Consider the following 18,418-nt stretch of genomic DNA (forward strand, 5'->3'; position numbering starts at 1 on the left):
TAAGTTGGCCAAATACTTTTTTGGGCGTTGCCAGTATAATATATTTTCCAAATAAAAATCATTTAAACATTTCGCGCCATTAAAAACTGTCGAGCAACTACAAAATCAAAAGCCGCAATCAATTCAGAAACTAAAATTTGCCTTTAAACTTTTGATAAATTGCTGTAGAATATTTTGACAATTGCCTTTACTCAAGATATTTAGATTTTTTAGATTACTTTGTAATAAATTATGTAAGAGAAAAACACGTTTAAATAACAAAACTAATTTTATCAACTTTTCTTCATAACATAGCCTATGACAGCTTAAAATAAAATAAGTTTACACCAAAAATGTTTAATTTAATTTTGATTTATGCAAAGAATATTTAGAAAAGTAAAAGTAAAGTACATTTTTAAACGGTCCAGCTTAAAGTATTTTTACAAACATTTTTCGTAAGCCTAGTTTTCGACCACTAAGCGTAGACATGTTTTCGCTTAGCAAAGTTCCTTTCCAGCCAGCGTTGCCATCTTTCGCATTACTATTTCGAGTACAAGCTAATTTTGGGCTGCGCAGCAGCAGATGGCTGGCAGCGTAGAGATGGGAAAACATCGATGAAACCGTTGTTCTAAAAACTCGATGACATCGTTGTTGGCATCGATATTGGCATCGAAGCTATCATCGAAGTTTGCCCACCAACAACTTTTTTTGTTGTTGGTTTCGTGGGTGTTGAGAGAAGCAAACGGCGCAATGTGAATTTGTGTAAACAAAATCGTTGATAAGATATTCGCACGGAAATTACTCGAGACTCGCGCGACATTTTCGCCGTTGGCAAGCCCAGAAAAATTGCTTTATCGAGTGGCTATTTTGAGCCAGGCTTCAGTTCTTGCGCGCGTGTGTGTGTGTGTATGTGTTTTAGGCCCTTGAGCGAAGCCCGAAAAAAAAGAAGTTTTTCTGTTACCATATATTTTACCAAGGGCCAAAGGGCGCAGCATCTCTGCTCTCTATCTTTCTCTCTCTCTTTTGACCGTTAACGTGGGTTTTGCAACTCCAGTTATTGTGTTAACAGCAGGTGAAAAATAGAAACATAAAAAAACAGCAAGGAGAGTGGGGAGAAAGAACCGAGAAGAAGCAGCAAAGCAGAACAACAAAAGTGACGCATATATAAAGGTTGCTAATTACAAAAGGTAAACAATCGAAATTCCCAAGCAGACATTACAATAGTAATAAAATGTAAAAGGCACATTTGTCATACCCGATTTTCCCTTTCGAATTGCGTAGTAGATTTCCACGATAACGATACCGAAACCGAAAACTCAGATGAGTGACGCGTTGGCGACGCAGCACAAAAAGTTCATTCATAAAAAGCGTCTGGCCCCGCCCCCTTTGCCCCAAAATCCCCTTTTTGCCGCCCACCCACTTTTTGTGGTTGCCGCTGGAATTTAGTTTACAAATACTTTTATTAGTTGGTCTAGTAAGTGGCTTTTTGTGATATGTGAAATACAACAGCATATAAATTGATCCACTAAATTTCCTTGTTTGTTATGCCACGCCCCTTTTTTTCTATTTTTTCACACAATTGTTAGGTAAAACATATATTTTAGCTAGCACTTTCTTTGACAAAATGAAATAGATGTGAAGAATATTCGTGATATTGCGGATATTCTATTCTAATACGCTTTAATACTTTAACCTTTGACAATAAAAGGTTAAATATGGTTTACTGTATTAAAAGTTCTAAAAAGTTCCCTATCTATTATTTACCACACTCCTTAATTAATACACCCTTATACTCATTAAGATTAGATCTGTTACCGCCATATGGCAGGCGGTGAAATAATTAATTCGGCCAATATTTGGAATGCCGGGGCTAATGAAAAGTCACATAACATGGATCCAAGGGTCACCCCATTTTATCGCTTATCGTTTTGGCCTTTTCGCCACCTTAGTCAATCAGTAATATCGAGAGGGGAAAACAATAATACGGAATTAATGGTGAACAAGTCGCCAAAATGCCAAAGTCAAGCAAAATAAATACATACAAATAATGAAAAAAAACAATCAAAATAAGTCGGTGACATCATTTTGACTAATCGCCAATTTTAGCATTTGAAAAACGGCGGCCTGCTCACCGGGTCCACTTTCATGGGTGGGAAAGAGATGGGGGGACAGGGCGGGAACTTCGAGTGGGAGTGAGAGCGAGAGGGCGAGAAGACGGGGCAGGTGCGCTAAGCCGAAGTTCAAAACGAAGCTCAAAGCCGAAGCCATTCGGCATTCTAAACACCTACAAGTCACAAATAGATCGACGCGGTATTTTGATGTCAGCGAATTTCACTTTCGCGACAGAAGCACAAGATAATTTTACTACTACTAGTCGTATCTGCAATATCGCAATAAACATTAAAACACGATCTGGCAAAAAAAAGAGGGGGTAAATTCACTAAGCGCATTGCTTTTATCACAGAGTAATAAATTAAAGCCGATTCGTGGCCATATGCCTCGCTGCTCAAAATTTGCCAGAGTTCAGTTGCTTTAATTGGGCTGTTTTTACGATTCATTGCTCTGTTAACGATCTTTTAATTTTACGATTACATAAATCAAAGATGAGAAACACAGTGTGAAAACAGACAAGGGGTTTGGAGTTTCCCAAGACTCTGTTTTCGAGGCAATCAGAAAAAGGCTCTTTTATAAATTGAGTCAGTCAATATTTACCCAAAGATGTGTGCTAAATTATGTGGCTAGCGGAATAATTATAACTTGCAGCTTGTAGGGCATTCATTAAAAAAAAAAATTTAAGATTTAATATGAATAATAATATGAAACTAAAATCTTTTGACATAAATGTTTAGTTTAGTTTAGCGTCATTTTCATAAAAACATTTTGACATAAAAGGTTAGTTTGGTCTACCTTTTACATTTTCCATTTAAATGTTTATCCTTATAATCTACCTTTTCTTAATTAAAGCTTTTGATAAACTCCCCAAGCGTATGTTATTTCAATTCAACTCTGACCAATGCCAAACATTATCATTCCCATTTCTTAAAGTATTTATTGGTTTTCTGTTGATTATTTCCCCGCAACTTCGATCAGATTCAATTAACTCGAACATATTGCTGCTCATTAGGAGGAACATTCCAATCTGAAGACGAGGCAGCTTGATCTAGCTCACAGATACAGCGCAGCACAGCAGAGCACACGCATCTGCAACCCACAAGTTATTTCGGTTAATTTTGATGTGTGCTAAGAGCCGCCAGTGCAGAGTATTAGGCAGCACTGCTCCAGATCCCCAGATATTTCCGAGACTGTGTTGCGATGTGCGATGTACGATGGGTGGGTGGGTGTAAATGTGGAAATGTGGAAATGTTGTGAAAAGCTAAATGAGGCGTGACATGAAAAAACGCAGGGAAATAAGAGCAAAGCGACAAACACCCGGCGCAGCATAGAAAACAAACAACGTTGAGTGCGGCCACCCACAACATGACAGGCAGCGCCACAACAATGGCAATAGAAACGCTGAAAAGGAGAACAAGCAGCACAAGAACTTGGGGGCACTGTAAATTCTAGCCAAGCCATGGAGTAATTTCGGCCTAGGAAATACTGCCAACTGCCCAGTTGTCTGCAATAAGACAAAGGAAAAACAAAAAACCAAGAGAGCGGAAATAAAAAAATAACATTGTAGCAGGGGAGTGGCGCACAATTAACCCTTTCTTTGAAGTCGCCTCTTCCGCGGGCTGTGTGTCCACTGTGCTTTAATTAGTTTATAGAACAAGCGTCTCGGCTAACTGCAATAAAATTAATCGTTTATGCTGTAATCGCATTTAGCGGCGCCGACCTCCTTTCCAGTTCCCCCGATTTCCCAGATTCTTTCGTTTGATGCACGGCATGTATATCGAAAGCGACACCCATATTCCATAACCAAGAGGCAGTCATGTATGGGAATTCCATTACAGGGGATTGCGGCGAATGAAGCGTAAAACTGGTTATTTTTAGACCACAGAGTCACCCCACAAAGCCCTTGATTAAATCCTCTTCAAGCCGAACAGGGATAAACATAATTGTTCATACTATACAATCAATTTTGCTCAAGAAACCAATTAACCGCACATAGTAAAGTCCAGATGTCATAGGTAGTTAGCAGCAGCAGGAGCAGCAGGTTTGTCCACAGCAGCAGTTTTCCCTGCATCCAGGTGAAAAAGTACCACAAAACGAGCCGCAAAAGGGATCACATGATGGTCCACAGAATGGTCCAAAGGATGGTCCATAAGATGGTTCACCAGATGGTCCACAAGATGGGCCACAACAAGATGGTCCACAATATGGTTTACAAGATGGTCCACAGGATGGTCCACAAGATGGTCCACAGGATGGTCCACAGGATGGTCCACAGGATGGCCCACAGGATGGCCTACGGGATGGCCCACAGAAAGGATTACAGAAAGGATTCCAAGTTGGTTCACAGCCACCGCCTCCACAACTGTTTCCAAACGCAGAATCGCCGCAGCAGGGATCACAAAAGGTGGAGCCGAATGGTCCGTTTCCGCCGCTCCAACCACATCTCGTGAATCCCGAGTACTTTCCATACGGACAATCCCCACAGGCGCAGTCCGGATACGGTCCAATGTAGAACGGATTAAACTTGCCGTGGCTGCACATGATCTCTGGCTAATGTCGGAGGTCCATCAATGGGCTGGCATACAAGATCAAGGACTCACATTCTGGACTTTACTGTGCGCGGGCAGCAAGCTTCTTTATTTGGTAAAATTTCGATAATTGCCTCGAAAAATTGCTTCGTAATTTCCCATAAAACGCCAAATGCCAACTAGATTGTTTATAAAAATAGCATTTAATTTGAACAAACTGATCGACAGCGGTGGGGGTTAATATACGGCAAACGTTTCATATGGCGCGTTTTGTTTGTAAACAATACTCATGGCTAATAAATATTTAGGCATCACACTTCCGCCTTAAAAAAAATATTTTCTATATTGCTTACGCCTGGGATATTTAATATATTTGAAAAGCATTTGTGGCTTTGGCGTTTGTTTATTTGTAATAGCTTGTTTATGGGTTTCTCATACGAGATTGAAATCCACGTGTGCGATTAATGAAGTAATCTTTGATTTTTATACGAATTTTTATTACATTTTCAATTTGTTCTTTGATATCCAGAGATTGTTGGTACTTGTAACATGGTTACATCATCATTGTGGCATTTTCCTAAGCCGCATTGATTGGCCAGAGTCGTCGTGGACAATGCCATTATGTGCGACAGTTGCATTTCAAATCTCATTATAGATTTATGCAAAATGTAAGCACAAACGCCAAAGAAAGGCACCAGACTTGCAGACTGCCCCGTACGGTTTACATATGATGGGGGGCACGAAAAGGGGTTCTCTTGACCACTTCAGCCCTGGCCTGCATTGATTTGTGGGGCTTTCTTTGTCGTTTCCCCTTTTGCCGCAAAGTCTTCGACTGGGATTCGATTTCCAATTCCACTCCCATTTCGATTGCAGTTTCAGTTGATTGACTTGGCTTTCGTCGTTGACATACCAAGAGTTTCACCGTGCAAAAAAATCAAGCAATTTTCCAGCACCGAGACGAGTTTCGCCTCGGGTTAGCTGAATATATCTAATCGGCTACGGTCTGTTTGCTTTGCAGATCGTTATCAACGCTTGCTAGATAGTGGAACGCCATCCAAATGGATCATGAAATGAGAAAATCTGCCCACACTAAATGTTTATTTTAATGTCTGCGCAGGGCTGCCCTTGTGTTTCGTAAGAGACTCCGTGTGCGTGGGCAGTAGCCGAACTAGAAAATTTCCCATATTCGGTTACAACATACTGCACACCCGAAAAATTCCCCCCCCCCACACTTTTTAGTGGCTTTGTGCAAAACACTTTGGCACACTTTGAGCGACGTTCTGTCTGCTGATTTTCGACTCGTTTGGCCAATTAGCTCACCACCAACAACTGTTGCAGCTTGGGTTCCGAATTCTCGCCTTTGTATACTGGCCTTAGTTTTCATTTTTTCCTTGCTTTTCCGCCGCAAAGCGCACGTTCATGTGCCAAAAATAGGGCGTGACTCTGGTGATAAAGTGGAAAATATTTACTGCGAATCGTTTGCTCATCTGTGCTAATTATACAGGGGATTGTCATCGATGGATCATATCTGCTGTCGAAATGGTTACGGTTGTCACACCCCGCGTTCGATTCAATGTGTGTCTATTAACCTCAGGTCTCTGATTGCAAATCTCCCCCTCGCTGACTGCAATCAATTGCGAATTGCTTAGCTGAGAATTTGCATATTGCGAGAGGAATTTTTAACTCCAATGGCTGATATAGTGTGGGCCACTTGCATTCATTAATGTGTGGGCGGTGGGTGTCGATTGCAGTTGCAGGTGCAGGTCATTTAACAAATGCGAAAGTGCTTTGAGGGCTGCCATATGGAGTAATGAATAATGTAGTTCATACCTGCGGATATTAATTAGTTAACCTTCAGGTGTTTTCTTTGCTCGATTTCCTATTGTTTTTGCAGAAAACAATGGCATAACTATGTAACAAATTGAACAGTGATTTACTAAAGGTATTTCTAATTCTGATCACATTTTTAAAGGTCATTTTTAATATTGCCAATTTACTTTCTAAAATACGATTAATAATTGAGAACAAGGTTGTAAATTAAGAAACTGAGTTCGTATAAGATGAATGATTTATTAAATTGCATAAATAGTAATAGTTTGTATAATTTGTGCTTTATAGTTCTAAAAATGCCCTATAAAAGGAAACATTTCAATAGCCCCCATCTGCCTGCCTATTTATATCCCATTCAGCTGACAGCTTAAGTTTAATGCAATCAAAGTCAGACAATGCAAGTCTTCTTCGTTTATCAGGGTAAACTGAGGGGGCTTTATCTGCACCCTGACCTTGGCCAGGTGGCTGTGGGAAAACACGATCCAGCCGACGTCTGCATTGCTGTTAGCACTTTCTTAGCCACCTGCTTTGGCGCATAAAGAGCGGACAGATAAATCCCCAAGATCTGAGGATTATATGGCCAGAGTAAACCTCCTTTGGAGTGCGTCAGCTGCCTCTACAACTTCAAACAAAGCGACTCGGCTACGTTCCTTAAGCTCTTTGGTATACAATTCAGTAGAATCCACCTGCCTGCCGCCTCCTTGGTGGTTCAATCCCTTTGGAAATCCTTGAGCGGCGGCAACTAATGGCGCTTTGTGGTGCCGTGGAATGTGCATTTCGCTCTTGCCTTTGCCCGTTGAGTTGTAGTAAGGTCAACCTGCCACGCTCCCAGAGGCACCACCATCCCTTGCCCACTCCCACTCCCATTCCCATTCCCTTCCTGCATGCTCCCATTACGAGCTGTACACATAATTACTCCGCTTGCGCATTCTGACGAGGCTGATGACAGTTGCCTCGTCTAACTGGGACACCACTTCCTTCCAGCAGGAGCTCTCCCTTTCTGGTTTGTGCCCAGCTTTTGTTGTGTCCATGGACTAATTTTGTTTGGCTTTGATGGCTGCAACACGGCGAGAAAAAATATTATGAAAATGTGTCATCATAAAGTATTCCCTTTGACATAGCAGCATGTCACTTCAAGCAGTGATATGTTTGAATTAGTTTTTTTTTTTCATGACCTAGAAGAGCAATAAATTCTATGTGGCCTCTAATCATCTTGAGGTTCTTTATTATTAATACAAGTTAATATTATAATATAATAGCGTTTTAAGTAAGTTTGCTTAACTAATAACTTAACTTATTTAGTCCTTTTATTCTCACTGTATAGCTAAAGATTCTTATTGATACCTCTACATACCTTGATACCTCTACAGTATGATGAATTTCCCCCTGTGCATAAGTGAGCCCATCCGAGTTATGCGACTTCCTTTGCAGGCCCATCCATTATGCCAAATGGAGCATATGCACATTCACTGTTGGCTCAATTTTTCAATTAACTTGGATAGTTCCAGTGGGCCTCACCTTTGGCCATTTCTCGAGCCTCGGACCTGGACAAAAGGTTATTGCCTCGGCTGGCGATTTGTGCTGCTCAATTCCGCCAGACATGCAATCTCCTGCTATCCTGCTGTGGCTGCAAAAACGGAAAAGTCGGAATTAACACGAAATAAATCCAGATCTCTCCGCCATTCCCTGCTCTGAAATTGCAAATTATGTGCCCAGTTATCATCGTTGGAGTCGGTTGTTTGGCTTTGATTTCCCTGGCACGCAAATGGCATAAAACAGAAGCACCCCGAAAACACAGGACTCACAGGACGCGGCAGGAATCCCAGGACACGGAGGACTTTCCAGCTCTGAAACTTGTTTAATTTCTGCTTTGCGGGAAAAGCGCACAGCAAACGGAAAATGTGAAAGTGGGGAAAACTTTGATGCAGGTCCTGGACACGCTATCGTCCTTGTTGCTTTTCATATTCCATCCATGCGGTTTCTCCGCTTTGCTCGTCGCTTCCCTATTTATTTTTTTCTTTGAGCTCAGTTAGTAAATTGAGCATCAACGTGAGCTCTGGCTGACTTACCTGTCCCTGGAGTTATTTTTTGGGTTCACCTGGGGTCACCGATGCAGGTGATGGATGGTCTGATGGCTGGCTATTTAGACTGCTGACTTAAAGTTCCTGCTGCAAAAGGAAAACATTTGCTGATATGCTAATTGAATGGATTTATTTCTTTGTTTGTTTTATGTTTTATGTTTGCGAAGGGAATAGTTTGACCAAATTTACACAAACTTAAGATGGAAAGACAAGCTTAAAGTAAATATAGTTTGTACTTTTTATTTTAAATCGGTATCTAACCAACATCTGGTTTATTAGGCTTTTTAACACAACCAATAGCTAAATGGGCTTATGTTGTCTCAACTTTGATATTTGTGTTAAATCTGAAGTTATGTTTTCTCTTTTCCATTTAATTAATAATATTGCAAGCCGTCCAGAGCTTATCTAACAGCATACAAATGTATTCAGAGTTCTCCGAAACAAAATGCCTCGTACTGCTGTCGATAAATGCTGACCTCATTTTTTAAAATACATTCGCATTTAAATAAAATTTATACAACGTATATATTTCCCTGATTTTTGCTCTGCCTCCGCTGTGTCACAACATTCATTTCGACCCATTTCCCATTTGAGGCTTAACTTAAGAGTTCAATTGCAAAAATGCAGTTTGCCGGTAATGAGGTTGAAACTTTGGGCATACAAACTTGAGTTTAATGACATTAAACATAAAGTCTCTCGCAAATTTCCCTTCAAAAGTGTCGCCAGCAGAAGTTCCAATTAGAAAAGTTCTCCCAGCTGGCTGGTTATTTAAATGGAAATATGTAAATGCCAGTAAAAATATAAAAAACAATGGACAACACAAATATGTAAAACAAGTAAGAAATCTGCATGAATTGAGATGCTGGCTGACCGCAACAAACAAAAAGCTGCCAACAATTGAGGGTTGCAATTGGGGGAATCCCCCCAGAACGAGGTGGTGTTTGCGACTTTTGCAATGGAATTTAATATGCTGTCGACACGGCAAAAAAGGAGAATTCTTGGTGCAGAGATCTCTGAGTGACACGAATAGGCCTACACGTCCCACAGCCTCCTTAACCCCCTTTATGTGCACAGTGAAAAAGGTTTAAAGACTATCAGTATGGTTTTACTCTTAAAGTTTATTTCTTAAGCTACTGAATTGAGTTATTAGAAGTGAAAAGTTTAAACGTATTATACCTTACAACAGATTTAAGATGTTAACCAAATTTAGATATTTCATATTTCTTATAAATTGACCAGGTCGCCTTCTAGGTATTTCACATTTTTAAAGATATTTTGAATTAAAATGTATGGTTTTTCAGTTCTTAATCATTTTTTCGTGTGTGTATAATCGGTGGGTGGCCACTTGGCAGACGCTCATGCGAAGAGCAGCAGGATGTCAACGCTCGGGGTGAATCGCAGTAGCATCCAAACTGCAGCAGCCGCTGGCAATGCGGAATTCCCATCCTCATCCTCATACTCATCGTCATACACCGCACTTCTTATTCGCCGTTTTCCTGGCCAAACTAAACTTTTTCAGCCAGGTCTTGTTGCATACTTTTGAGCGCAAATGTTTGCAGAGCATTCGCTTCGTTCCCCAAGAATTTTTGAGTGAGTGCCACTGTGAGTGCGGGTGTGTGGGTGTTTGGGTGTGTGTGTGGATGGGGTGCCACTGTGTGTGTGCGCATATTTATACATGTCCTAACGGCTGTTGTTGCTCTATTTTCGTGTGGCCAAGTGGTGGGCGGAAAACCAGAGGAACGCTGGTCTACGTCATGTGACTCATCATCCTCAATCTCCAAACATTCGGCCTTCCATCTTCACACTGCGAAAAAATATCCTGCAAATGCAAGAAAGATAACCACTAAACATGTATCAGTTACTTTTGCAAATCGGAAGCTATTATTATAACTTGTTAAATTAATGTGTTAGAGTATGAAACCTATCAACTGTTTTTGAAAAAGATACAAAAGTAATGTGTTCGCAACTGTGTTTTGAAAATTATCAGTTGTATTTAAAAACATTGATTTTAAAAACTAGTTTTTGGACTATTTATTGTCTACCAAAATGTGTTCCAAATCTATTCAGATATTTTTAAAACAACATCTTCGCTGTTTGCAAACTCTCTTATAACGTCCTTCGAATTTTTTAGTTAACAAAGTTCTTCTCCCAGTACATCCCTCATTCCGCCATCAACTTCATCATCTCAGCTCCAGTTGCATTCACAGTTTACAGTTTGTAAATTGAATTTCGGTTTGGGTGACCCCCTGTCACCGCATTTTGCCCGCCTTGTGTAATAACACTATCATTTAGTTGACAGAGGGCAGCGGCAGGAAAAAGGAAGCGGCATTTAAATGTTTAAATTGGCCAGCTCTGTATGATGAAAGGACATGGCAGGACATATGTTGGCATTGTGCGGCAGAAATGGAAACCAGAGCTCTACAGAAAAGTTCTCTGATTATTTTCGTATGATGACTCAGAGATGTCTACTTTGCTTTTTTCCAAGGACATTTTTTTTTTCTTTTCTCCCACTCGTGAAAGATAGAAAATCAATTGCGAAAAAACTTGGGAACGAGAAGCGTGATGTGACAGCAACTTCTGAAGTTGGCGACACCCTTCTGGCGTGGAATTATGCTTCAAGGATATGACGAGGATGCTCCACCGGAAGAAAAGGGGAGCCTGCGGGGCATACTTGCCGATTAATTGGACTGGCAAAGCGGTTTATGCGAGAGCTAAAACTTTTTGCGCGTAGGCGGATTATTAAATTCGCTTTGTTTCAGTAACTAGCTGCGGGATGAGCGGCGGTTCAACTCCCGACTGTCTCCCGGAATTGCTCACTTCCTCTTCCGGCGATTGCCGCCAGCAGGGATGCACCAGCATCAACACCAGACAATGGTATCACACTGGGCAAAATGATCTACTTATTATTCTGATGGACTTGTCTCGATGCAGAAAGTAAAAATAATAATGGGCTGTCCATTTTAGAGTGAAATTTATTTGTTATAGTTTTTTAAATCTTTAAAAGTTTCAATAATAGCCCAATATATATAAATTATTTGGTAGAAATTTTGCATAATTGCACTTTTCCTTATACATGCTAAAAATAATAAAAATCTGAAATCAAGGCTTAAGAAAGGTGTTTCCAGAAATCACTAGAATTTTTATATAACCTAAAAGGTGTCTAAAAGTAGGCAACCATATATTTTGAGTCAAAAAAGCAGTGGGACTATTTCTATAGACACCGTTAAGTTTTTCACTGCATACTTTTAAACACCTTTTTTAAATTATTTCTGTGGCACCCCCCGATAACTCCATTTTCATATTTAAAATCCTCAGTGCATCGGCAGTCGAGCTAGTCGAAGCCAGACGCCAAACACAATAGGACGTGTGCATAAGGGTGTAGAAGTTAGGAGGGAACTTATTCCCCACTGCTGTGGCTGTTAAGTACACAATGCACAGAGCTTCCCTAACCACTGACCCACTTTGAACTATAACTTAGCTGCAAAACTATTACCATTTATGATTGTCCTTGCTATAATGCATATATGCCTTAATTAAATTGCAGCCAAATCGTTGTAGCTAGCATCAGAATGGAGCTGGAGCCGCGTGTGGCCATCCTGCAGGACCTGCGTCTGCAGACCTTCGACTCCATTCGATTCGCCTCCTACCGCACAGCCTCCAAGCTGCGCTACATTCAGAAGTCGACGAACCTCCATTTGGTGGACATATGGAATGTTATCGAGGCGTTCCGCGAAAATGGCCTGAACACCCTGGAGCCGCAGAGCGAGGTGAGCGTGGCCAGGCTGGAAACCCTGGTCTCCTCGCTCTACCACAACCTCAACAAGCGCCTGCCCACCGCCCAGCAGGTGCCCGTGGACTCCAAAGCGGGTCTGCTGCTCAACTGGCTGCTGGCTGCCTACACAAGGTGGGTGCAATTAATCTTCTCCAGAACATTGCCATCTAATAGGCAAAACTCCTTTCCATTGCAGTGATAACTCGGGCAAGATACGCGTGTTCTCCATCAAGGTGGCCCTGGCCACCATGTGCTCCGGCAAACTGGTGGACAAACTCAGATGTGAGTAGCATTCAACGCACAGACAAAAAGCACATGTAAAATCAACATAGACAATTTGTTTCTTTTACTATTTACAAAGATTTTCGATTTATTTTGTAGGCTGGTAGAATAGTATTTTAACAATTGAAATAGTAGAAAAACTATTTGTTTTTCATTTGTTGTATAGTATAGTATTGTGTTATTTTAACAGTTAAAAGGTTGATTTTACATATGTTTTTTTTTTGTCTGTGTGAAGTACCAATGGCAGTCATCTCAATATATTCCTTTCCATACCAACAGACATATTCTCCCAGATCTCGGACGGCGCTGGCCAGCTGGTGGCCTGGAAGCTGGGCGAGTTCTTGCGCGAAGTGCTGGCCCTGCCGGCGGCCGTGTACGAGTCGCCCACATTCCACTACAAGGAGGGGCTCGAGGAGGAGATCTTCCCGGCCGAGAACAAGGTGACGGTGAACGACTTTATGGCCACGCTGATGTCCGAGCCGGGGCCGTCCTGCCTCGTCTGGCTGCCGCTGGTGCACCGGCTGGCCACCGTGGAGACCATTGTGCATCCGACTGTCTGCTCTGTTTGCCACAAGGAAAACTTCACCGGGTTTCGTTATCGCTGTCAGCGGTGTCACGCCTACCAGTTGTGTCAGGAGTGCTTCTGGCACGGCAAGACATCGCTGAACCACCAGAACGATCACGAGGTCAAGGAGTACTCGAGCTACAAGTCGCCCAGCAAACAGATCGGCCACTCGCTGCGCAAGAGCTTCCGCTGTGTGCCCGAGAAGACGGTGCAGGTGCTCCCGCGCTTTCCCGACCAGCCGGAGAAGACGCTCAACCTGTCGCACATCGTGCCGCCCTCGCCGCTGCCCTCGCACAACGGCTTCTCGGACCCCTCGGGCCTCGTACATGGCCACCACGGCCCCCCGCATCCGCATCCGGGCATTCCGGGCATACCGGGCCAGCACCACGGCCTATTCGATCGCTCCAGCACGCTCGACTCGCGGGCCACTGGCCGCAGTCTGGACAGCGCCAGCGGCACCGCCGGCACCACCACCATGTCCCGCGTGGCCGCCGCATCTGCCAACGACGAGGAGCACCGCCTGATCGCCCGCTATGCCGCCAGATTGGCCCAGGAGAACAGAGCGGTAGGAGCAAAAGCTAAACTATTGGTTAAGGATGTTACGGCCAGTGGCAGTTTTCAAAGAAAACTACTACATTCTTTAATATAATGAATCATATTATCTCAAAAGTTCAGTTGCGGTCAAAGTAAAAGAATAGAACTTATGAAAATAGCAATCAAAAATAGTTTAGACAACTTTCATATTTTCAAAAGAGTTTAGAAAGAAAACTCTAAACTAAATGAAGCAAGAATCAAGAACTACAGTTATGATAGGTATTAATATTTGAAATATATTTATTGTATTTCAAATTGATAAAAAATAAGGTTTTAAAATGTATAATTATCAAGTCAGTTATAAAATACATTTTTATTCAAATTCAATGTGTAGATGAACGAGGATTTATTGTTTTATCCTTTATCCTTTTAAAATAAAATTGTTTACTACGTATATTGAAAAGTGAAATTTAAGGAATTATATATGTTTAAATTTTCCTTGAAAACTTTAAATTTATTTTCTTTATTGGTAAAAAGCATAAATTAAAAGAACATTTTTACTGTGCCTTAAAGGGCTTTTTGAGCTTTTTACAGATTCCCACTACTATTTTATTGACCGTAGCTGCACATAAATAGATTATATACATATAACTAATTGCATTTTTTAAAAATTGAAGAAATATCTTAGTAAACGTTCTTGCTCTGATTTTGTTTTGCGGTGTCCAAAATTATTGTACCCTGGATCATTTAAAAAAATAGTTCAAAAGATTAAATTAAATAATACAAAATTGTGTATCCTTTGTAGCCCTCCAACTTGCCCGACAGTGGCACCCCCATTGGCACGGATAACTCGCGAGCCCAGCGCGAGCTGATTGCCCAGCTGGAGTCCAAGAACAAGGAGATCATGCGGGAGATAGCGCGTCTGAGGCGTCAGCAGGAGACGGAGCAGATGGCCCCGGAGAATCCGGCGCTGATCAACGAGCTGCGGGCCCTGAGGCAGCGGAAGGGAGAGCTGGAGGGTCACCTGGGCGCCCTGCAGGACTCGCGACGCCAGCTGATGGAGCAGCTAGAGGGGCTGATGCGCATGCTGAAGAACCAGCAGACCGCTTCGCCCCGCTCCACTCCCAACTCGAGTCCTCGCTCCGGCAAGTCGCCACCCATGCCCGGCGGAGCTGGCATCCTGGGCACCTCCCCCATGAGTGCCCTGCACGCCCAGCAGATGCAGCAGCATCCCATCGTCGGCGGGGGAGGAGGAGGAGGAGGTGGTGGTGGAGTCAGGGCCACCCAGCAGCAACTCCTCCAACAGCAACAGCAGCAGCAGGCACATGGACACGGTCCGTTCAGCCAGAGCCAGTTGGAGCAGCTCAACCAGATCAGCAGCGATATGCGCAGCGCCTTCGCCGCCAACGGAAGTGCAAGTGAGTAGGGTTTGGGAGTGGCAGGGATTTGCCCATTTGGGATACTTCTCCAGTTAGGTTCGGTCATATGCAAATTTGAGATCCCCTGTGCAATTGGTTAACGCGAGAGAGCTAAGGCCTGGGTTCAGACTGATATTAATCGTATACACTCCGCTCAACGATGCAAAAATACACACACCCCAACAAAACTGAAATCACCAAAACACACACACACACGCTGTCACACCCAAAAAAAAAAACACACTCGTTTCTTGATCGCTTCGCCTTCGCAGCGCCACCGCCAATGCGCACCACCACTGTCAATGCCATTTCCAGCCTCAATCCGATTCAGAACCCGAATCTGAGTCTGAATCCGAATCCGAATCCCGATGCGGAGCTCAATGAGGCCGCCGACCATCTAACGTCGGCCATTTCCCACATGGTCAGCGACCTGAATGCAGGTAAATCGTTGGACTCCATATCCCATATCCTTTCGCTTTTCGCTTCCAAATCTGCAACTGCAACTGCAACTGCATCTGCTGCTGCTTCTGTTTCTCAAGAAAGATGCTCGTGAATGTGGTGATGTGCACTGCCTGCACCAGCACGTAGTTTTCGTAGTAGCACCGCTTTTAGAGCCACCAACCAAACACAATCCCTGCTCCAAAACGGAATGTTTCACTCTCTGTGCTTAAAACGTGTCTTATTTTTGGTGTGCGTATTGTTTTTGGGTCTCGCCACGTTTCCAGGAAGGGGAAGGGCCTACCAGGGTCCCCAGCAGCCGACGAGCACACTGCCGCAGGCTCGCTTCATCATGCCACTGGGTAAGTTGTCGTTGTCCCGGGCAGCAGATCTTATCCTCCCCTTCCTCCTGCCGTTGGTTGGTTCCCACTTCTCTAAAGCGACCACTTTTTCATTTTTTTTTTCTCGATTTGATTTGATTTTAGATTATTACCCCAATAGACGGCAAAAGAAAAAATGCTGCAAATATTGAGCTTCTAACCCGTTTCGGTTTCGTTTCGTTTGCCCTTCTTATAATTTTCGTTAATTTCTTCTGTATGTTAAATCGGGGAACCCTGCCCATCAAAAAAAAAAAAAAAACTACTTAAATAAATTAAGAATTCCGACACATCGAGGGTGGCGAGTCTGAAGGCTCGAGTCAGTGCGAGTGCAACGATTGCGAGTGCGGGGAGTACGAGGAGGTGTTCCGCACCGACGAGGATCTTGAGTGCGAGGGAGCTGCCGCTCCCTATCCCTGTGGCCAATTGTACACCACTGGCCCCTCCGAGGAGGACCACTTTGATTACACATTCGGCCAGGGCGAGGAACTGTCGCAGGTTAACCGCATTCTGGGCTACCGAAATCACCCGGAACTGTTCATCGATGATGACCAGGCCGGCTTTCCGGCACTGCACGAGATCGGTGAGACAATCGATGAACTGCAGCTGATCATGCACGCTTATATCATGAAGTATAGTCTGAATATATAATGTGTTCGTCATAGGTTACCAATATATACTCTCCGATCAGGTAAAATATGCCAAATCTACTGCCTCTAGACCATTTTAGCTCGCTCGACTCATGACTCTCCACTCCACTCCACTCTTCAACGCAGGTAGATCTCTAGTCGGGGTTCTATCTATATAGTTATCAGTAATCTCTATATATATCTATAGCTCATCATCATCGCTGCACTGCCGAATCGTCTCTCTCTATTTCGCAATCTCAATCTCAGTCAGTCCATCCTAGTTAGTCTCTAGATTCACGTTGGCTGCTTGACTCAAACGGATTCGAATAAATTGTCTGACTTTGATTTGTGCCTTTAATGTTACTACATATGTTTACCGCAAACTTGATCAATTTCAGATTTCGACGAATCTCAATCGTATAACCAAGAGTGGAACGAAAAGGTAAAGGGTTTCGCCACGAAATCCTGCTCACTGTTGATCTAGATGTTGTTTTTGCCGTTGTTCTATCCTTATCTATATTTCTCCTCTGTACATGCACTCGATAAAACAAAAATAAACTATAGTTATCTATCTGTATCCTGTAGCTAGTGTAGTGATTGCCACTTTTCGATTGCCTTTGCATGCCTGAGACTTTAACTTGAGTACAATTACAAAAACATACTCTTTTAATAAATTGATTCTAACTATATTTGTATGTGTTTTCACAGGCAAATGCGAATAGCCAATGGCAGGAGCAGTTTGCACAATGGAGTCTTAATTCGCAAAAGAACTAGGACCTGAATACCGCAGGACTGGGAATTTCCGGAGGCAGCTGAACAGATGAACAGAACAGAAGACGAACTCTCGCTTAGCTTTTTACCTTACCTTACTTTACCTTAACTGATATGTTGACCTAGAGCAATTTATTTATTGATTATTTTATTGAGCCGTAGCCTACACTACCTTAATCATTATAATTTAAACTTTGAGGATTGGCATCTACCCAGTAATATGTATGTAAGCATACATAAATATGAAAAATTATATGGATATTGAAGCAAGGTATACCTAAATGTGTCTGATAAAAAAGACTTGCAGTTGCACTGCTCTTCGAAGTCGCAAATCCATTGAATCTCGTTTAAACTTTTACGATCGCACTGCTAGGAAGGGGCAATTAGAGATATGGCGATTTTAATTTAGGTTTCTACAATTTCGTAATTGGCTTTTAGATTTTTTAAGAGCCCGCCCCAGCAGCTATTTATTACCATGAAACTTAACAAATTGAAAATCAAATCACGTAATGCGTAATACAAATACGATATAGACATTTACATATTATGTACTTAATAACTAGCAACTTGTTGAGAACCTAAAATCAAATTCTAAATGCTTAACATTATACACCTTGAGATACGATAAAGCCGACAACTATTTGAGCCACACACAAAAACCCAATGTTAAACACTAAAATGAAGAACTAAACACGATTTATATATATTATCCATTATAATATGCATTCATACAAGAAAAGTTATACCATATAATCGTATTGGCATAGAGCACGAGATAGAGAAAATCCGACATTTATAGAACTTATACATAACTACTGAATAACATTACGAAAGAGAAAACTAAATAAAAAGGCATTTTAAACAATCACAAATAGAGAGTTTTTATTTTAAAATAAGGTCTATCGACGAGTCAACGATTTACAAAATAGAAAAATTAATAAATAAAGGTATTTTAAACAATCACAAAAAGACGTGTTCTTTTCAATTTTAGAATTAGTAATTAAAAATGGCAATTCGAGTGAAGAGAGAATAACCGGTAGTTTAATTTAGGTGCCACAACTAAAAATTTCTAAGTTCGATTGCGACAAATTGAAATTAATTA

General features: G+C 42.0%; 1 protein-coding gene across 8 annotated transcripts; it reads left to right on the plus strand.

Annotated features, from left to right (window-relative positions):
- The first annotated feature begins 675 nt into the window (after positions 1-675).
- Positions 676-18,188, plus strand: LOC128254353 (dystrobrevin beta). Of its 8 annotated transcripts, none has more exons than XR_008267538.1 (10): positions 676-1,166; positions 12,075-12,434; positions 12,499-12,584; positions 12,864-13,714; positions 14,489-15,101; positions 15,374-15,541; positions 15,827-15,901; positions 16,197-16,878; positions 16,944-16,987; positions 17,254-18,188. XR_008267538.1 is itself a non-coding variant. In XM_052983415.1 (8 exons), exons 2-8 carry the CDS (start codon positions 12,100-12,102, stop codon positions 17,317-17,319), a joined length of 2,163 nt encoding a protein of 720 aa, XP_052839375.1. In that variant the 5' UTR covers positions 676-1,166; positions 12,075-12,099; the 3' UTR covers positions 17,320-18,188. The 8 variants fall into 8 exon arrangements, 6 of the variants coding, with proteins under 6 accessions (XP_052839375.1, XP_052839373.1, XP_052839374.1 ...); XR_008267539.1 differs by having other exon boundaries at positions 16,197-16,607; XM_052983415.1 differs by lacking the exons at positions 15,827-15,901; positions 16,197-16,878.
- Positions 18,189-18,418: the final 230 nt, after the last annotated feature.

Source organism: Drosophila gunungcola (assembly GCF_025200985.1).
Source record: "Drosophila gunungcola strain Sukarami chromosome 2R unlocalized genomic scaffold, Dgunungcola_SK_2 000004F, whole genome shotgun sequence".
Classification (NCBI taxonomy): Eukaryota; Metazoa; Arthropoda; class Insecta; order Diptera; family Drosophilidae; genus Drosophila; species Drosophila gunungcola.